Source organism: Pseudopipra pipra, chromosome 5 (assembly GCF_036250125.1).
Source record: "Pseudopipra pipra isolate bDixPip1 chromosome 5, bDixPip1.hap1, whole genome shotgun sequence".
Taxonomy (NCBI): domain Eukaryota; kingdom Metazoa; phylum Chordata; class Aves; order Passeriformes; family Pipridae; genus Pseudopipra; species Pseudopipra pipra.
Genome location: NC_087553.1, coordinates 31,534,885 through 31,551,578, shown reverse-complemented (window position 1 = coordinate 31,551,578; position 16,694 = coordinate 31,534,885). Strand labels below are relative to the sequence as shown.

The 16,694-nt window shown below is 35.6% G+C and overlaps 1 protein-coding gene across 1 annotated transcript; it reads right to left on the bottom strand.

Moving 5' to 3' along the window:
• Positions 1 to 217: 217 nt before the first annotated feature.
• On the bottom strand, positions 218 to 6,435 carry KERA (keratocan). The gene is made up of 2 exons (XM_064656922.1): positions 5,550 to 6,435; positions 218 to 458 (listed from the first exon to the last, which is right to left on the bottom strand). Exons 1-2 carry the CDS (start codon positions 6,433 to 6,435, stop codon positions 286 to 288), a joined length of 1,059 nt encoding a protein of 352 aa, XP_064512992.1. The 3' UTR covers positions 218 to 285.
• Positions 6,436 to 16,694: the final 10,259 nt, after the last annotated feature.

Genomic DNA, 16,694 nt, shown 5'->3' with positions numbered 1-16,694 from the left:
AATCATGTAGTAGGTTCTTTGGAATATTTGTGATCTTACGCAGATGATTTTCAATATATTCCCATTAGAAATTCTACGGTAAAGTGTTAAGCACATGTTTCAGGTCCGTACAAAATCTCTTCTGAAAGAAGAGCAACTTTGTCAGCCGTAGAAAAGATAAAAGCAAAGAAAAAATTAAAGTCAAATAAAGATGTTATTTTTTGATTTCTGAGTTAGAACAAGTTTCATTCCAGCAAAACTTGTATTTTGGCACTCTTACAGTACAAGAGTGACACTGCAATATCTTTATATGACAACAGCTTGAAGTAGTCGGAAACATATCATGATGTCCAATGGAATTGGAGGCTGAATTTCATTTCCATCCAGGCGAAGGTATCGGAGGCGAGGAATGTTGCCGTAATAACCATAGTCTTCTTCTAGGGCAATTGAAACTGGGCATATTTGAGTACCATTGACACCTGAAAATGTAAATCGACATATTAGGTAATTTCTGTGGGAAAGGTTCATGAAAACAAAATTCATTTTGTTATGAAAATAACAATATTTCATTTTCATATGAAAATAATAAAGCAGGTTTCCACTGATATTTGTACGGGAGACAGTTTTTTCTGTCAGATTTGTAAAATGCCAACAATTAACTACTTTTTTGATGAAGCAAAAAACATCTTAATATAATGTAATCTGAATCAGTGAATCACATATTTACTGTGCTGTGACTATGAATAAAGGCCACGAGATGCATAATTTGGACAGAGAGGACACTAATTTAGGCCACTCCACAGTAAGCACTGAGAAATAGCTCTCTACCCTCTGAGAGAGCAGGACAAGATTAATGTGGAGAGGTTTTGAACATCTTATTTCAAGGACACTACATTAATTTTAGGCTGATGATATTCCCTAATGAAGATCCCACATTCAAAATGATAACAGTATTGAATCAGAGGAAATTTTCATTTAGTGTTTTTAACTTTTAACATCTGTACTTTCCTGTTCTCTCACATTCTTTAGTAGAGTTGGTTTTAATTGCAAGAATATAATTTTACAATGGGATATTTTTCTTCCTAATCTGAAATCCAACAAATCCTTAACATTCTTTATGCATCACACTTAGTTTGTTTCTGTTCAGATAAAATTTGAAACTATATCTTAAATCATTATCCATATTTGTAAGTGTTGAATGGCTTGGGCTCTTTATATTGTCTCATCTAGGTTACATCTGCACTTGGCTAACATGCTTTTCATATTTTGTCTTCAGTTGTTGAATAGTTAGGCAGCTGCTGCCCTATTTCAGTCTCAAAACGGGCTCATTCTAGAAAATACCGAAGTGGTGTTTGTTTATCAAAGATGTCAAATTCCTTTGACCAAATTATGGTATTTAGTGATTGGTCTGATGGCATGATCAAATGAAAAAAAAATTAGTGGAGAATGTGTATGTAACAGATCTTATGAAACATATTTTTTTAGCAACTCAGATTTCTACCAAAATTTTTCTCCCTTTATATTTAACAATGATAACATACACACATCTTCTGATTACACTACCCCAAATAAGAAAAATGTTATGATGTAAAAATCACAACATAAATTACTTTTTTTTCCCCGAAAAGAAAACCCTCCACTCTATTTTGAAAAATCACAACATAAATTACTTTTTTTTCCCCAAAAGAAAACCCTCTACTCTATTTTGAACAACTGCCTAGATTTTTGCAACATCTTGGAAGTGGACTTTATCTTTGTCATGGAAACTAGTTAAATACATCTAGCTGACCCAAGTCTGAAACTTTTGTCATATCCGTCATATCAAAATGTCTTTGTCTGTCTTGTGAAATTTGTTTAATATTGGCAAAGATTTGATATTCTTGGGAGAACCAAGCTACAGCTTACTTTTATGTGTGAAGCAGAAAGCTTGAGAGTTTTCATTATGAAAGCAGCTATTACAAGTTTTACAGGCGATCAACATTATGTAGCAGAAAATATCCACCTTTTCTGGTCAGCACTACTGTCTGTAGAAGACAAGATGGATTCAAGTGTGTTCTAAATCTTGGTCTTCTCTGACCTAGAAACTATCTCACTGCACTTATTTTCACTGGGTTAATTCTTCAGCCTTAAAGTGAGGCAACAGTTATCTGACCACAGGTTACCTATGAAGAAGTTATTTCTTGATGACATATGGTGTGAAGTGGTTTGGGGTTTTATTTTTCTCGTCTCATAAACAGTAAATCCTACCCAAACTATCAGAGGACTAAGAGTCCCTCCCTCTTCCTGTCTTTCAATCCTCTTCATGTGTATATTACTGAATTTTGTTTAAGCAGGAGGGACAGGCCTATGCTTCTACATGAGTACAATTCACCCTGCCTAAACTGACCCATGTAGAGATTTTCAGCCTGAGTAAACCATTTACACTCTATTTTTAAACCGAGAGAGAGATGAATGTTTGCAAAAGGTGATTTACAGCTCCTTAAGATGGGATGATTGTCTATCTCTTTGCATTAATTGAGTAGCTGGTCGATACATTAGCCCAAATTAGATAAAAAATTAGGATAGTTAATTTAAAGAAAATTAATTTTGCTGCTTGTCCACAGTATTATTATGTGGTATAATATTTAAAGATGAGACTCTGGAGCTGCTGTAAAGGAAAACTGCAGAAAGGTTGTTGTTAATGTCTAATACTGTATATCTGCTGAAGAACTGAAGAAGACCTTGTTTCTTCTATAGCAAAACTCATAATTTAGAAACATAATTTAGCTACTTGGCCTAAGGACTTCTCCTTTTCTCTACATGTGAAATAACATTAGCTCAGAGCATCTATCCCAACCTCCTGGTGTTCTTCTGGGGAACTTAATATTCACTCCTCTTTACCTGTCCTTTCATAGCACTGTAATACCACCTGCTAGCCCTTGCTCACTTGTTCCACTATCATTTCATGCCTTCTCTTTGTTTCCTTTAACACTCTCTTTTCCATTATTTAACATCTCCCCAGAGTCTCAAAGGTGCATCTCCTAGATCAATATGTAAGCATGTGTGTTTTAAAATGCCATAGAACAAGAGTGGTGCAAATGTTGGAGCCATAATTAATTTTGATTTTATGTTGATTTTACTTCCAACTTTCAAGTACTTCTTTTTCTCTATGTGTTGAGATCCTTAGGGAAGGGACAACAGGTGAAATTCTTGTTCCATTGAGACCAGTGATGGTGAAGGGACTGGAGCACAAGTCCTGTGAGGAGAGGCTGAGGGAGCTGGGGTTGTTCAGCCTGGAAAAGAGAAGACTGAGGGGAGGACTCATCACTCTCTACAACTACCTGAAAGGAGGTTGTAGCCAGGTGAGGGTTGGTCTCTTCTCCCGGGCAGCCAGCAGTAGGACAAGAGGGCACGGGTTTGAGCTGTGCCAGGGGATGTTTAGGTTGGATATTAGGAAGAAATTTTTTACAGAGAAAGTAATCAGACATTGGAATGGGCTGCCCAGGGAGGTGGTGGATTCACCATTCCTGGAGGTTTTTAAGATGAGACTGGATGTGGCACTTAGTGCCATGATCTAGTAACCATGGCAGTGTTGGATCAAAGGTTGGACTTGATGATCTCAGAGGTCTTTTCCAACCCGGCTGATTCTATGATTCTATGAGGCTATCACTGGCTTCCTTGGGCTTCAGAAGAAGGCCTTATATCTTCATAAATGGTCTCTGGAGAATTAAGGCCTTGCACTTATATGAAGATCTGATATTAAACAATAACATACAACAAAACATAGGCAAACTATATTTACATAGAAATGTTGATGTCTGAGCTCTTGCAATGCCAGCATTGTAACTATCAATCACCAAGAGAAAATGAAGTTGCAGTTGTGCAGGAATATATGAGAATTAATATTACAAAAAGGGTTTGTGCTGCACACATAAAAGTAAACCTTCATAAGGACTCTTTTGTGGAGAAACCAGATTCAGGATTTTACAGTTATTCTTCTTTCAAAACTTTACATTGGCCATCTTAAAGCAATGACTGATCATCAGCTTCCAGGGTTTAAGAAGGCAAAATGAATCTGCAGTAATGTCACATCTTGTTACTCCAGCCCAATGAAATTATATTGATTGTTTGTAATGTTAAAGGCCCTTTGAGATATCATCTATTAGAGCAGTGTCCCATGAAGACTATGTCATTAACTCCTACCTCTTTAACAATTATGCTATGTGCTAGAATATGCCTTACACAATACCTAATTTTCATTTAAGGTATCAGGTTGCCTTTTTTAATATTTTTTTTACTATTTTTGTGCAGTTACTAAGAATTAAATTTCTTTTCTTTATTATTTTAGTTAAAAGTCGTTTTGTGCTTAAGGCGACAATGAATTTTGAAAAGTGGCAAAGGCATTAAGGAATATAAGGCCTGTGGAAAGCTATTGTGATTTAGCTTCACAGGTACCCATGTATCACTGGGAAGCTTGCACATACTACACAAGTTGATTTTCATGGTTTTAAGCTTTGTCAAACTTCAAAGGAAGATAATTGGGCAGCTCTTTAAATACTAACTAGATACAAGCCCCTTCTTAAACTAGACAGACCACATTCCATTGATTTGAATCTAGTGTCCACCTAAAGTGACAGGATAAAGCCTGCACCTGAGGCCCTGCAGTAAAATAATGAAAATAAATCCCTTCATGACCAGGGGGTAATTAAATATGTTCAGAAACAACATGTCTTGAGCCCTAATTCTTAATTAACATTAGAAATCTTTTAGGCCACTTAAATATATGCCAGTTGTACAAAAATAATTTTTTAACAATACTTCATACATTTATTTTGTAAAATGCAGTCAATTAACCTAAATTATTAATAGGTCCTTTCATGGGTCCTTGTCTCATACAAAAGCCAAACTGTTATTTTTAGTATATTTGTGAACTACAGTGGCACTAAAGAGTGGTAAGAGACTCTGTATTCAACTAAATTTCCATGACAGGAAGATAAATATAGATGCTTAGCTTCCTTCTGTGCAGTAATAAATAGAAAGTCATCACTCTTTTTTTGGCTTTTGGCATGAAACAAAGGATTTACTGAGCAGCTAATTTTAGTACATAAAATATGTGATGTTCATAACCACCACATCCCCACTCTACCTGGATGAATTCAGAAGCAGTGCTAGGAATGGAACTATGACATGACAACAGGCTTCTGTTGCTTTGGGTACAAAACCTTGCCCTATTTACACAAAGTTGAAAATGTTGGAAGACATTTGAGGAGACAAATCTTAGTAGAACAAAGCTTCTGTAAAGTCAGGAAAACACTGAAACATGTTGCCTAGAGAGCTGATAGATGCCCCACCCCTGAAAACTTTCAAGATCAGGTTGGACAGGTCTCTTAATAACCTCGTCTAGTTGAAGACATTTCTGCTTATTTCAGGAGGATTGCACTAAATGACCTTTAAAGGTCCCTTCCAACCCAAATTATTCAACGATTCTATGATTTTAATCACTGTATTTCATAGAGCATTTTCTGTAGTTAAGCAGACACTTTAAAATAATTATGTCCTGGTGGGGTCCCACACCACCAATACACACTTACTTTTGATTTTGTTGTGATCAAGATGAAGGTGCTCGAGGTGAGCATTGATTGGTGGAATTTTAGTGAGCTGATTGTGAGACAACTGTAGATCTAGAATAGATGAAACATTAAACCCATTTGGAGGGATACCATCGTCAGATAATTTATTGTAGTTCAGCCTAAGAAAAGTGACTTTGGGTATTGCACTGAAGTAGTTTTCTGGTATAACCTCAATGGAGTTGTTGTCCAAAAACAGCTGCAGTGTGTTAGCTGGAATGCTTAAAGGCATTTTCTTGAGTGAATTTTTTGCTATGTTGAGTTGCATAAGATTGTTGAGTCCTTGGAAGGTGTCACTTTGAAGCGCGCTGTCCAACAAACTGTTCTGGTGGAGATCTAGCATAGTAAGGTTTTCTAAGTTGCTGAAGACTCCTTCTGGTATTCTGGAAATTTTGTTTCTAGCTAGTCTTAGCTGTTCCAGGCTCACTGGTAATGGGGCAGGCACCTCTTCCAATTCATTGTCTTCAAGGAATAAGTAAAGCAGTCTTTTCAGCTTGCTCAGCACACCACTCTCAATTCCATTGTTTGTGATCTTATTCTTGTTCAGATTTATCCATCTCAGATGAGTGGCATTCACAAAAGGCTTCTCTGAAAGTGTTTCAATTAGATTGTTTTGAAGATAGAGGTACCAAATTCTTGCTGGAATTGCAGGTATTTCTTTAAGTCCTTTGTTATCACAGTACAATGCATTGGGGAAACTAGGAGGACAAAAGCACTCTTGTGGACACTCAGAAGTGTAGTGAGACCAATGCTCAGGATCCAGATCATCATAAACTTGTCTCACAGTTCGAGTCCACACAGAATTGACCAAGAATAAGAGCAAAAGGCTTGAATAGACTTTTAGGATCATTGTGTTTGCCTTGGAAGGGGAAAAAAACAATTAGCTGTATCTCAACAGAATTCTCTAGCAGCATACTAGATTAACAAAGCAGTTTTGCATATAAAATAATATTTCCTTTACAAACAGCCAAATTCTGTCCTCTAGTGTATTACCCATGGCATATTAAGGAAAAAACAAACAGTAACATAAGAGGTATAAAAAATTCAGTTCTATATGTTGATGAACATTTCTCTGATTCAACTTAGATTCCACATTGGCTACCAGTTTAACCGATGTTCATGCAAGTCATTTCAAAGAACCTGAAAACAGGGATCATTTTTCTGACATTAAATCAGTGCTTCTTATAAATTTGTTTAACTTTTCCTGTACAGACTTATAATCTACATTACATAATGAACAATCTTCAGAAAAGATATCTTTACCACGACGATACAAATACTATTGTACTGACTGCCCCTCCTTTTAAAATTAATCATACCTCCTTTTCAGTTTTGCTCTCTTTTAAATTATAATGACATCTGGATCAGATTTTCCAGAGTCTTTTTTCTTCATTGAAAAGTGAAAGATCAAATAGTGTTTTAACAGCTGTTTGTTGGGCACATTCTTAAAAAGCTTGGAGGGAATATGTTTGGCTAGTCCATTCCCTGCCTCATTCACTCTCTCATATTCAAAGTTACAAATTTTCTTTTCTAAAGCAAACACACAAAACAAATGCCCTATCTAAATGACACAAAAAATAAGTTCTAAGCAAATCATATCCATAAAAAGTAAATCCTAACCAAATTATTTTATATACACTCATGCATCTTGTATCTATTTTACCTGCTTAATTATTTGTTTTGTTTAACCTCTTCCACCATTAAATTATGAACAAAATCATTACTGATAATTTATCTGTAATCCAAAAAGAAATATTTGCATAGCACAAAAACAATGCTTTAAAAACTCTGTTATCTTGCTTGTTACCTGATGAAAATTAACAAGCATTTTACAATACTGAGTCAAGAGACTTCTAGGTGAAATTTCTGGTCAAAATTAGGTTAGTTTTTTAAAAATAGTATTTATATAAAAAGTAAAGACTCTCATAGGATTAATGCACCAGTAAGAATAAGAGCTCAGCTAAGTTGCTGCATAAGATCTGTAGTAATTTAATCGTTTTCAACATTGTCACTAACAGTAACAAGTGCAGTATCCTACAGATCTTCCAGCCCCAGACACTGCTACCTGGAAACATTCCAAAAAAAAAAAAGCAAATAAAATATTTCTAAAGAATAACATCTCTCTTTTACACAGTGAAATGACAACCTTATTTACTGTGTAAATATTCATAACCTTAATAACATTTTAAAAAAGGAATATAAAGCAATTTACCTTGTTAGTCAAGTTCCTGGAGCTATCTGAAGCCAGTAAGAAATCACTGTAAATTCAGAGTTTTTGGCTGCTAACCACTGTGTTTGCTTCCTGTCCTCCTCAGAATTAGCAGCACATAAAACTGGAAGTACATACTAGTATTCCCAGATGTATTTCCATACACACCTTATTAGCTATTGCTTCTAATTTGACATTGCTTCAGAGTTTGTGCTTACCTCAGCTTTCTTGGATCTTCTTCTCTTTCTATTGGTCCTTGTTGCTAGACTGTAATAGCTTGAGTCAGGCTACAAGCCGTGTTCTATGAATACAGCCTCATATATACGCATCAGTGGCTACAGCTTTTAACCCCTAAAATAACTAAGGCACCTCAGCACCTATGCAGGAAAAGAAGGAAATCCTGACCTTAATATCAAGCAGCCACAGAGATGAAGGCATTTGATTTTTATGTTCTAGCAGAGGAGAGGAACTAATATAGATGAAACAGGTAACCCAAAATTTAGATTTATTCAAATCTTTTATTACAAGGCACTTTACATGCATAGTTCACTTACGTCATAATTCATTCTCATAATACCTGAACTGGCCACAAAGAATTAAAACCAGTGCCATCTGTTTCTAAGGAAATATTTTATTTGATTTTTATCAAATGCAGATGCTGTCATGCCATTTAAAGGAAAAAGTCTTGATTAGGAGAAGAAGAGAGCAAAAGCAATTTGCTAAGAATTTTTTAATAACATATTTTCAGTTCTTTAAAGATTAAGCCTTACCTTTTCCTTTTTGTTCAGAGAGATATTTACATATATTTCTACAAAGTTATAATTATCTCCAATGCCTCCTGCAATTCTCTTGTTTTATCATTGATCTGAACTAAACTCTTTCCAACCAACTTGATATCCAAAGATTAGACACATATTTCTCACATTAAGTATTTTGGAAGATTTTTGTTTTCTTTTTTTGATCCAAACTTTGAGTAACAACTTCATATCAGGAAAACTATCCACATTCAAAGCCAGAACAATGGCATAAATATTTTAAGGAAAAAGCTAATGAAAATACTGAAAACATAAAATATATCCTGCTACTTTTTATGGGTTATATTAGTTTTAAAACTTGTTTACATAATTATTTTGGGTTTCATGTGATTGATTTTAACAATAAAACCTGTAACAAATTATTTCATAATTTTTAATACTTTGCTTCTTAAACTAAGATTGTCTCAAAAGAAATTTAGATGTACAGTAGACAAAAAGTAATCAAAAACAGGAAAGCAAACCTTAAATACATGGGCAGATTTCACTGACTTCAGTAAGGCTAATGTTAAATACATCATAATTTTTCTTTCATGTGCGTATGTTTGTACTGCCTTATTTTTTGTTTAGGAAAAAATGCATCCTTACAACTAGTAATTTTTGCATGGCTTAAGTATGTGCTTAAAAATAAAATAAGTGGTTAAGCATTTCACTCTACTAGAACTCCAGACCCTTCACCTCTTAAAAATTATTAGGGATTTCTTATAAACCAGGTATAAGATTGATTCCTTCAGGCGTATTAAGTAGAATATTTTAATAGTTTAAATTAGATTAAATTAATTTACATATATACCTAGTTTTAAGCAGATGTACTAAATATAAAGAAAAAAATTAGGTGTCCTGTTTTAACTTTTTCGTCATGAGTGCTACTTTAAACACCTAGGACTTGTAAAGTTTCCTTTAACCTCCTGCAGCAGACCCAGTTCACACATTAGTGACAGTGCTGAGGATGCTTGTCCAATGGGGTCCACCGAAGAGAGATGGGGAGAGGCAGAGGCCCCACTGTAAGAAGTTTAAAATCGTTATGTGTCCAGTTGTGAGTGATTTAAGAAGGCTTCACCATGAAAAGTGCATCTATGATTTTTGTAAAAGCCAGGCAGTGCAATATAAAACTGACTTGCATTTCTGCTAAATCTTCACAAAGTATGTAAACAGGATATGGAGGTGCTGAAGTCTGTTCATCACTAAAGAATGAGCTGAGTCCATCATGAATGTTACACCAAAGGTTCTAAAACAGTGAGTCCTGGTGGCAGATATCTGTTGTGACACAGTTAAAATTCATTTTCCCAGATGTTTACATTTAACAACAACAAAAAAGATTGATTTAGCTTATTCTTCATGGGGATCTGAATTTACCTGCTAATTTAACCTGCTAATCACATACAGATATTCATTTTGTTAAGATGGAAGTCAGTGGTAAAGGGACTTGCTGATTACCTTGTTACAGGCAGTGGCACTATTTGTATGAAATACTGTTCAGCAAGGGGTCACAGTCTGCCCTTTGTGGATTTAGAGGCCAGATATTTGATCCTTATCAAACACATACTGCCATCCATTCAAAGAAGGAGTTCTTCATTGGAGAAGAAAACAGCAAAATATGTCTTCTAAGACTTTCTCAATAATGTGAATTTTCATTTCTTCTTATGCAAACAAGGCAGAAAAAAATGACAAGAATTGTCCTCAAAATCGGGAAGAAAGAGAATGATTACTGTATTACGTGTTGTCATGTGCACTCAAAAGTTTTGGAAATATTTCTGCAGGAACAGGTGATTACTTGGATGTCCAAGCAGACTTTGCAGAAAGGCCAGCTTCCAAAGAAACCTTCAAGGTTATGCACATATTCTCCATCATGCACTGGTTTTGTTCAGTCCTCCATCATCTGGTGTTACTATTTATTATTTAAAGGGTGCACTATATGGTGATAAAGTTTTACAGACCAATAAAAGACCACAGCCAAGATTTTAAAAAATGACTAATGGTTTGGGAGGCTTTTTGTTTTGCATATCCAACCTGAGACGCTTTCCAGGACCTTATTTTCAGTAAGAGGCAGCTAAGAATTTTGTGTTAATGAGGTAACTTTTATCTTGTGAACTGAGCCATCAAAGGCAAATATCAGTGAAATACAAACTGCTCTTGAGATCATGAGCAACCTCCCAAAAAGTAACATTATGGAAGGTATTCGCGCGACAATAAAAGGAAGTGGAAAAGTTATTACAGTAAAAATACTGTGGATACCCACTCTGAATTTTGGAGACCTTTTAAAAGATACTGTTGGGAGTATTCTAGTTTCAGAAAGATGTCTTAAGCTTTTACAGGACTTTTACTCCATATGTCTTCTGGCAACCCACACTGTTAATCAAGTGAGTTTGCATTTAAAAAATATAAAAAAGTGAGGAGCACAACCTAAGGGGCTGGTAAAATCTCCTTCAGCAGAGTAATGTCCTTGCTTGAAACTAAAACAGCTCACAAGCCTGAGAAAGACTAGAAGAGATAAAGTAATAGACTAGAAAAATCCATTGGGAGGAGATATGGACAACTGGGAGTACTGTTAGGAGCTGTTGTTCTGTTTCAGCATCAGAGTTGCTGACAGTGAAAAAATGCATTCCTTTCTTTCAGTAATGGCTGCCATATGTCTCAGACTTAATTTGAGGCAATATCTGTTAAACATCAAGCATGTGTGTAGTTCATCACCAGCAAACCCAGGAGTATACTGCAAGCAGAGCTTATTCATTAGCCCTCTGGATTGTTCCATTTAGCAAAGGCTGCAATCCAGGATGTCTAAATTTGAGTACTATTTTACTAAAATGCTATGTATCTTGCTCCACAGGACAATCAGTTTATCTGAATCTCTCTCTTGAATTGCCTTCGTGGTTACTAGAGAAAAAGTGATGTTTTAAAACCTGAAGAAGATAGTAAGTCCAGTTTGTGTATCATATACTTCACTGGTAGCTCCATACACTTAGGCATGTTGGCTTTTACTCAGGATTCAGTCTGCCTCTTTCACTTCTGAAGACTGGCATGTAGTGGTGATTTCTGTTTTTACATTGCTGCTTGAAATAAACAGTAGGAAGCTCTGAGTTTTACTCAGAGTCAGAAGACAGAACTTCTATTTCCAAACAGTTGCCTGATCACCACACAGTGATATATCCCAATTAATAATATCTGCTGCTCCTTCTAAAAAGAGCCAAAAAAGATCAGCAAGATCAAAGAGTCTAAAAGCGGATGACTGAGCCCTTCAGACAAGCCCAAGGGACAATGCAGAAAGATCAAAGGGACCAGGCCAGATGTTCCAGCCCTTGCTGCTATGGATGTATTTTACTCTATATCATTCCCAGTCGAAAAAAAACCCAAAAATCAACCAAACAAAAAAAAAACCAACAAAAAAAAAAAAACAAAAAAAAAAAACAAAACAAAACAAAAAACCAAAACCAAAAACAAAAACAAAAACAAAAAAACAAAACCAAAAAAACAAACAAAAAAAAACCCACCAAAAAAACAGACTTAGAAGCAGGAATGCTGCACCTCACCTAAAAGCCTAGAATTACCTGCCTAGACCGCTCAGTGGAAGAAACTGCATATTTTATTTAAATAGGCACTTTTGTTTACCTGGGGAGCTTTCAGTTTAGATTAGAAGACATTGTTTAAAGAAACACTGAAAAACAGTTTGACTGGCTTAATCTGTGAAATGTAAATGCACCTGACCTCTTGTTTATATAGGATTTAGGAAGATGACATCCCACTCTAAAAGTCCAGAAACAAAATTCTAAGTTTACTTTCTGCACATCTTTACCCCCTGGTGAAAACCACAGTGAGAACTGAGTAGCTTAGCTTATAGAGATCCTTGCAGAACAACACATTTCAGAAAAGAATAACTATGAAAAAGGGCTTAGCTTTTATGGAAAATATACTTTCTCCTGAATGTGCTTCATTAAGGAGTTTTTTGGCTCTCTGTTCCCTTTCTCTCTGTTTCGCAATCCTTACCACAGTAACACCATAAAGGTTCCATGACACAATGCCAAGATCTGGTATTTGTCTTGGCTTGTTAGGTTTACTTTACCTACTGTGTAAATGATGCTGTCAATCTCTTAGTTTGTTTTCTTGCTTTCAACAATTTCAAGACTGAAACAAATCTATCCTACCCAAGGACTCAATTTTTAAAATGCTAAGTATATCTTAAATATCTAACATGTGTTTATCAATTGCAGACATATATTGAGCTATTGGACCCAAATGTGGCTATTTAGATGATTATATTTTCCATACAACTAATGGTAAATTAACACATGAATTAGTGATCTGATGTCCATTCTGTAGACCTGCAGTTATGAAAAGTAGACCATCATGGATTAAATATTCTAAGATAACATAAAGATAGTGAAAACAAGCTGTGTTTTCACTATCCTTTAATTATATCCTTATCCTTAATTTATGTTAACTTTTACTCTCTTATTTTGTTCAGTTGTTAAAGAAGTCCAAAAATATTTGAATTCATCTTCATTTTAGATACCCACAATGAATTCTGAGAAACTTAGACTTACACAAGATTCTATCCTCTAAAACAAATGACAAGAGTTTCATAAAAGAGAACTCCTTAATGAAAAAAAATATTTTAATCCCCTTATAATAAAGCTCTGCTATAGTGGTTCTGCCATATGAGAAATTCAAGGTCCAGGGGCTTTTTTAATATTTAAAAAGAAAAGCCAAATGGCATAAGATATATGAAAACAGCTCTTATTTTATTTTCCTTTAATTGTAGTAATTTTTTGTCTAATTTTTAATGCAGATACTCTTGGGAAATGCTGAAATTAAACATTAGAATATGTGAATTCTATTTTCTCAGACTGTGATATTGATCTTAGCTTTCAAGAGTTGGAATTTCCCAAAGCACTTGAGTTTTCTTCCAGAGTCCTGAACTGAAGCTTGAATCTCACTCACCGTGGGTACTCCAGTCACTGATTATCCTTTCAGATGGAACATGCTGAAACTCAGTCTTTATACCATAGATGAAATTCCTCAGCATCCAGCACTCTCATGCAAACTGACACAACCTTTTCCTTTAAAGAGAGCTCTGGAACCCAGCTCCAGAGAGAATTCATCATCCACCCCTGTCCAAGCACCACACAGCACTCCAGAGGCCCTAAATAATTAGGGTTGTGTTCAGCATTGCCTGCTCTTTTCTTGGATGACTCCCTGCTCATCATGGTGGCTGCTGTAAATCCCAGTGGAAAATGCCTAGTCCCCTTCTGCATTCTGTATATGATATGTACCTTATCTCATGGCTGTGATTTTCATTAGGAACAACATATCTCTCATCCTTTTGAATCAGGGGTGGGAATAAAAATACTGCAAGTGATGATTTTTCTTGCCCAAACTTAGGAACCTGAATAAAAAAGTCTCATTTTTATGCATGGAATCACAAATTCTCCTTGAAATCAATGCAACATTTCACACAATTTTGAGAACTTATTAATCTTACTGTTTAATTTTTTGGCAGCAAAATGGTTGTAATGAGGAAATCTAAAAGTAAAGCTCAGGAAACTTTTGTTCGTATAGTTTGAAAACCAGTCTACGTAATAAGATGGATGGCAAATTCATGTGATGAGATACCGGAAAGATGAAAACAGGAATTTTGAAAGACAGCACTTGGCCTTGTTCATCTTGAGGACAGTTTATTATTAAACTAGTTTACAAGGTATGAAGTTTCTAAAGACTTCCAGTACTTCTGCCTGAAGTCTTATGCACTTTTTAGTGAAAGCATTATCCTCAATAGAAATATATTTGTATAGGTATTATTTAATATATTCCAAAGTGTCTTCGTAATTATTTAAATATGTGGTTTAGTTAGGTTACCCAGATAGCATGACTGTCTTGTATGCTTTGCTCCACATTAGGACACAAGGAATAAAGACAAAAATACTCTTTTTCAAATTTTTTTCAAATCTAACAGCCCATTTTTTTCAAATCTAACAGCACATTCTCTTTGCAGGTCCAAAGGCTGCATGTCAAAAGGCTACATGCCAACTCAGTCACCTCCACAGTCATAAACGCTTGTGCTAACTGAACAACAAAAGAACTGATTGAGCTGCAGAAGGAAAGCTAACAGAGGCAGAAACCTCCATAATGGCATGGATCTCCTGGCATGGAAGCTCTCCACATCAGTGTTATAGTAGCATCAGTGCTATAGTAGTATCTTTCTCTGCTAGGTGCTGGAGCATCAACCCCATCAAGGAGTCCATCTGCCTATTAAGAAAATTCTTGTTAATTGCCTTGCAGGCAATGTAGCTATGCTTAGAGGTGGACCTAACAAGCATCTCCACAAGAGACAGGAAATGTGGGAGGTTTTGCATGTCTGATGAAGAACAGAAGCCTAAAATCAGCAAATATTTATTGTAAAGCAGCCAGTTAAGTTTTCTGGCAAATGAACGTGCTAAATTTCAATCATTTTAAACAATGTGGGATTTTTTTCATGAACATTTTAAAATATTTTTAGACATCTCATAAGAATGGATTTAGACACTGTAATTCAAAATATCACTGAAGATTGTTTTATTGGAGGAAACAAAAAGCTTCATGATCCTTTATCTTTCCTTATGAGACGGGTTTGCTTTCCCCTGTGTTTATAACACCAAAGAGTAGCAATACATACTTTTTCAGATATGCTGCTGCCCACTGAAACCCTCAAGTCCTGATTATATGACTATACTTATATAAATTGATGGAGGAGTAAATATATTAAACCCCCCCCCAAAAAAAAAGGCAGATGGAACCTCAAGGGTCCAAACTGAGAGCAACTGAAATCTTCAAAGCAAAGTGATTTTGTTATTCAGTGGTCACATTCTTCAGAAATTTAGTCTCACCTCTGAACTCATTCAAGCTGGGCACTTCAGGCAGGCCACCACTCTGAGAGAACTGATGGGATCCTTCTTGTGGTTTCAGCATGTGTAGATATGGGCACTATTATTACCTGTCTGACCCACAATCACAATATGATCTCAGAAGCTGAAGAGTGCAGTGTGATGTAAAGTGCTCCAGCCTCTAAAACTTTGTTTTACATAATGAAGTGATAATTTGCCAGGGTACTTGAACCTGACCTTCCTACATTCCAGATGAGTGTCTTACAGTACAGAGGTAGCACTCCTTTTCTTTCTCTGTGTTAACTGATATTGAGCAGTTCAGACTAAGTAGAAAAGAGAGTTATTTATAGATTAAAGCCTTAAGGCCTATCAATTAAGTTCTTTTCTTACAGATCAAAAATCTTTTAACCAATATCTAAATCTGAAAAAAAATTCAAAACCAAAATGTCCTTTATGAGCACTCTGTCCATTAGGATGGTAGCTCGCAGACTGTTTCCCTTATATTGTGTGGATCTCTAAGCATGATTGCCAGTGCTATCCCACATGGGAGAGTTAGATGGGATGGATCTCTGACTTCACTGCCACTACTCAGTAGATCACAAGTGTAAAAATGGGGGCAGATTTGTACAAGCCAGCTGCAGAGATTAAGGCATTGAAAAAAAGTTTCCACAGTTTCTGTCTCAATGGAATCTATATCTAAATATTAGCTGAGTTAAGATTTTGTGAGTATCATGAGAGTTGGAATTATGGACTGGAACCTGAAATTTTCCACATGAATTTAATGTTAAACTCTTCAGCTGTAGAGCTGGTTATTAATATTAATTTTTTCCCCCATTGGTTACTAGTATTTTTAAAATCACAGATTCACAGAAATTATAAATAAGTTTGAAGGAACATCTGAAGGTTGTTTAGTTCAACCTCCTTTTAAAATTAAGGCTAACTTCAAAGACAGATTAGTCCCCCAGGGCACTGGTCATGCAAGCTATGAAAATTTCTGAGGATTTAGAGTCCACAGCCTCCTTGAGCAATCTATGACAGTGCTTTATGCACTCATTGTGAAGAATTTTGTCGCATGTCAGCTCAAATTTCTCTTTCTGGAATTTTTTCTTTGCCACCTTGCCCTTTCATTGTGCGTCCCAAAACTGGACTCTTTTTCTATAGCACTCTTTTAGACACTGGCAGACAGCAATAAAACATGGACTGAGACATATGGTATATTTAGAGAGGCTAAGGG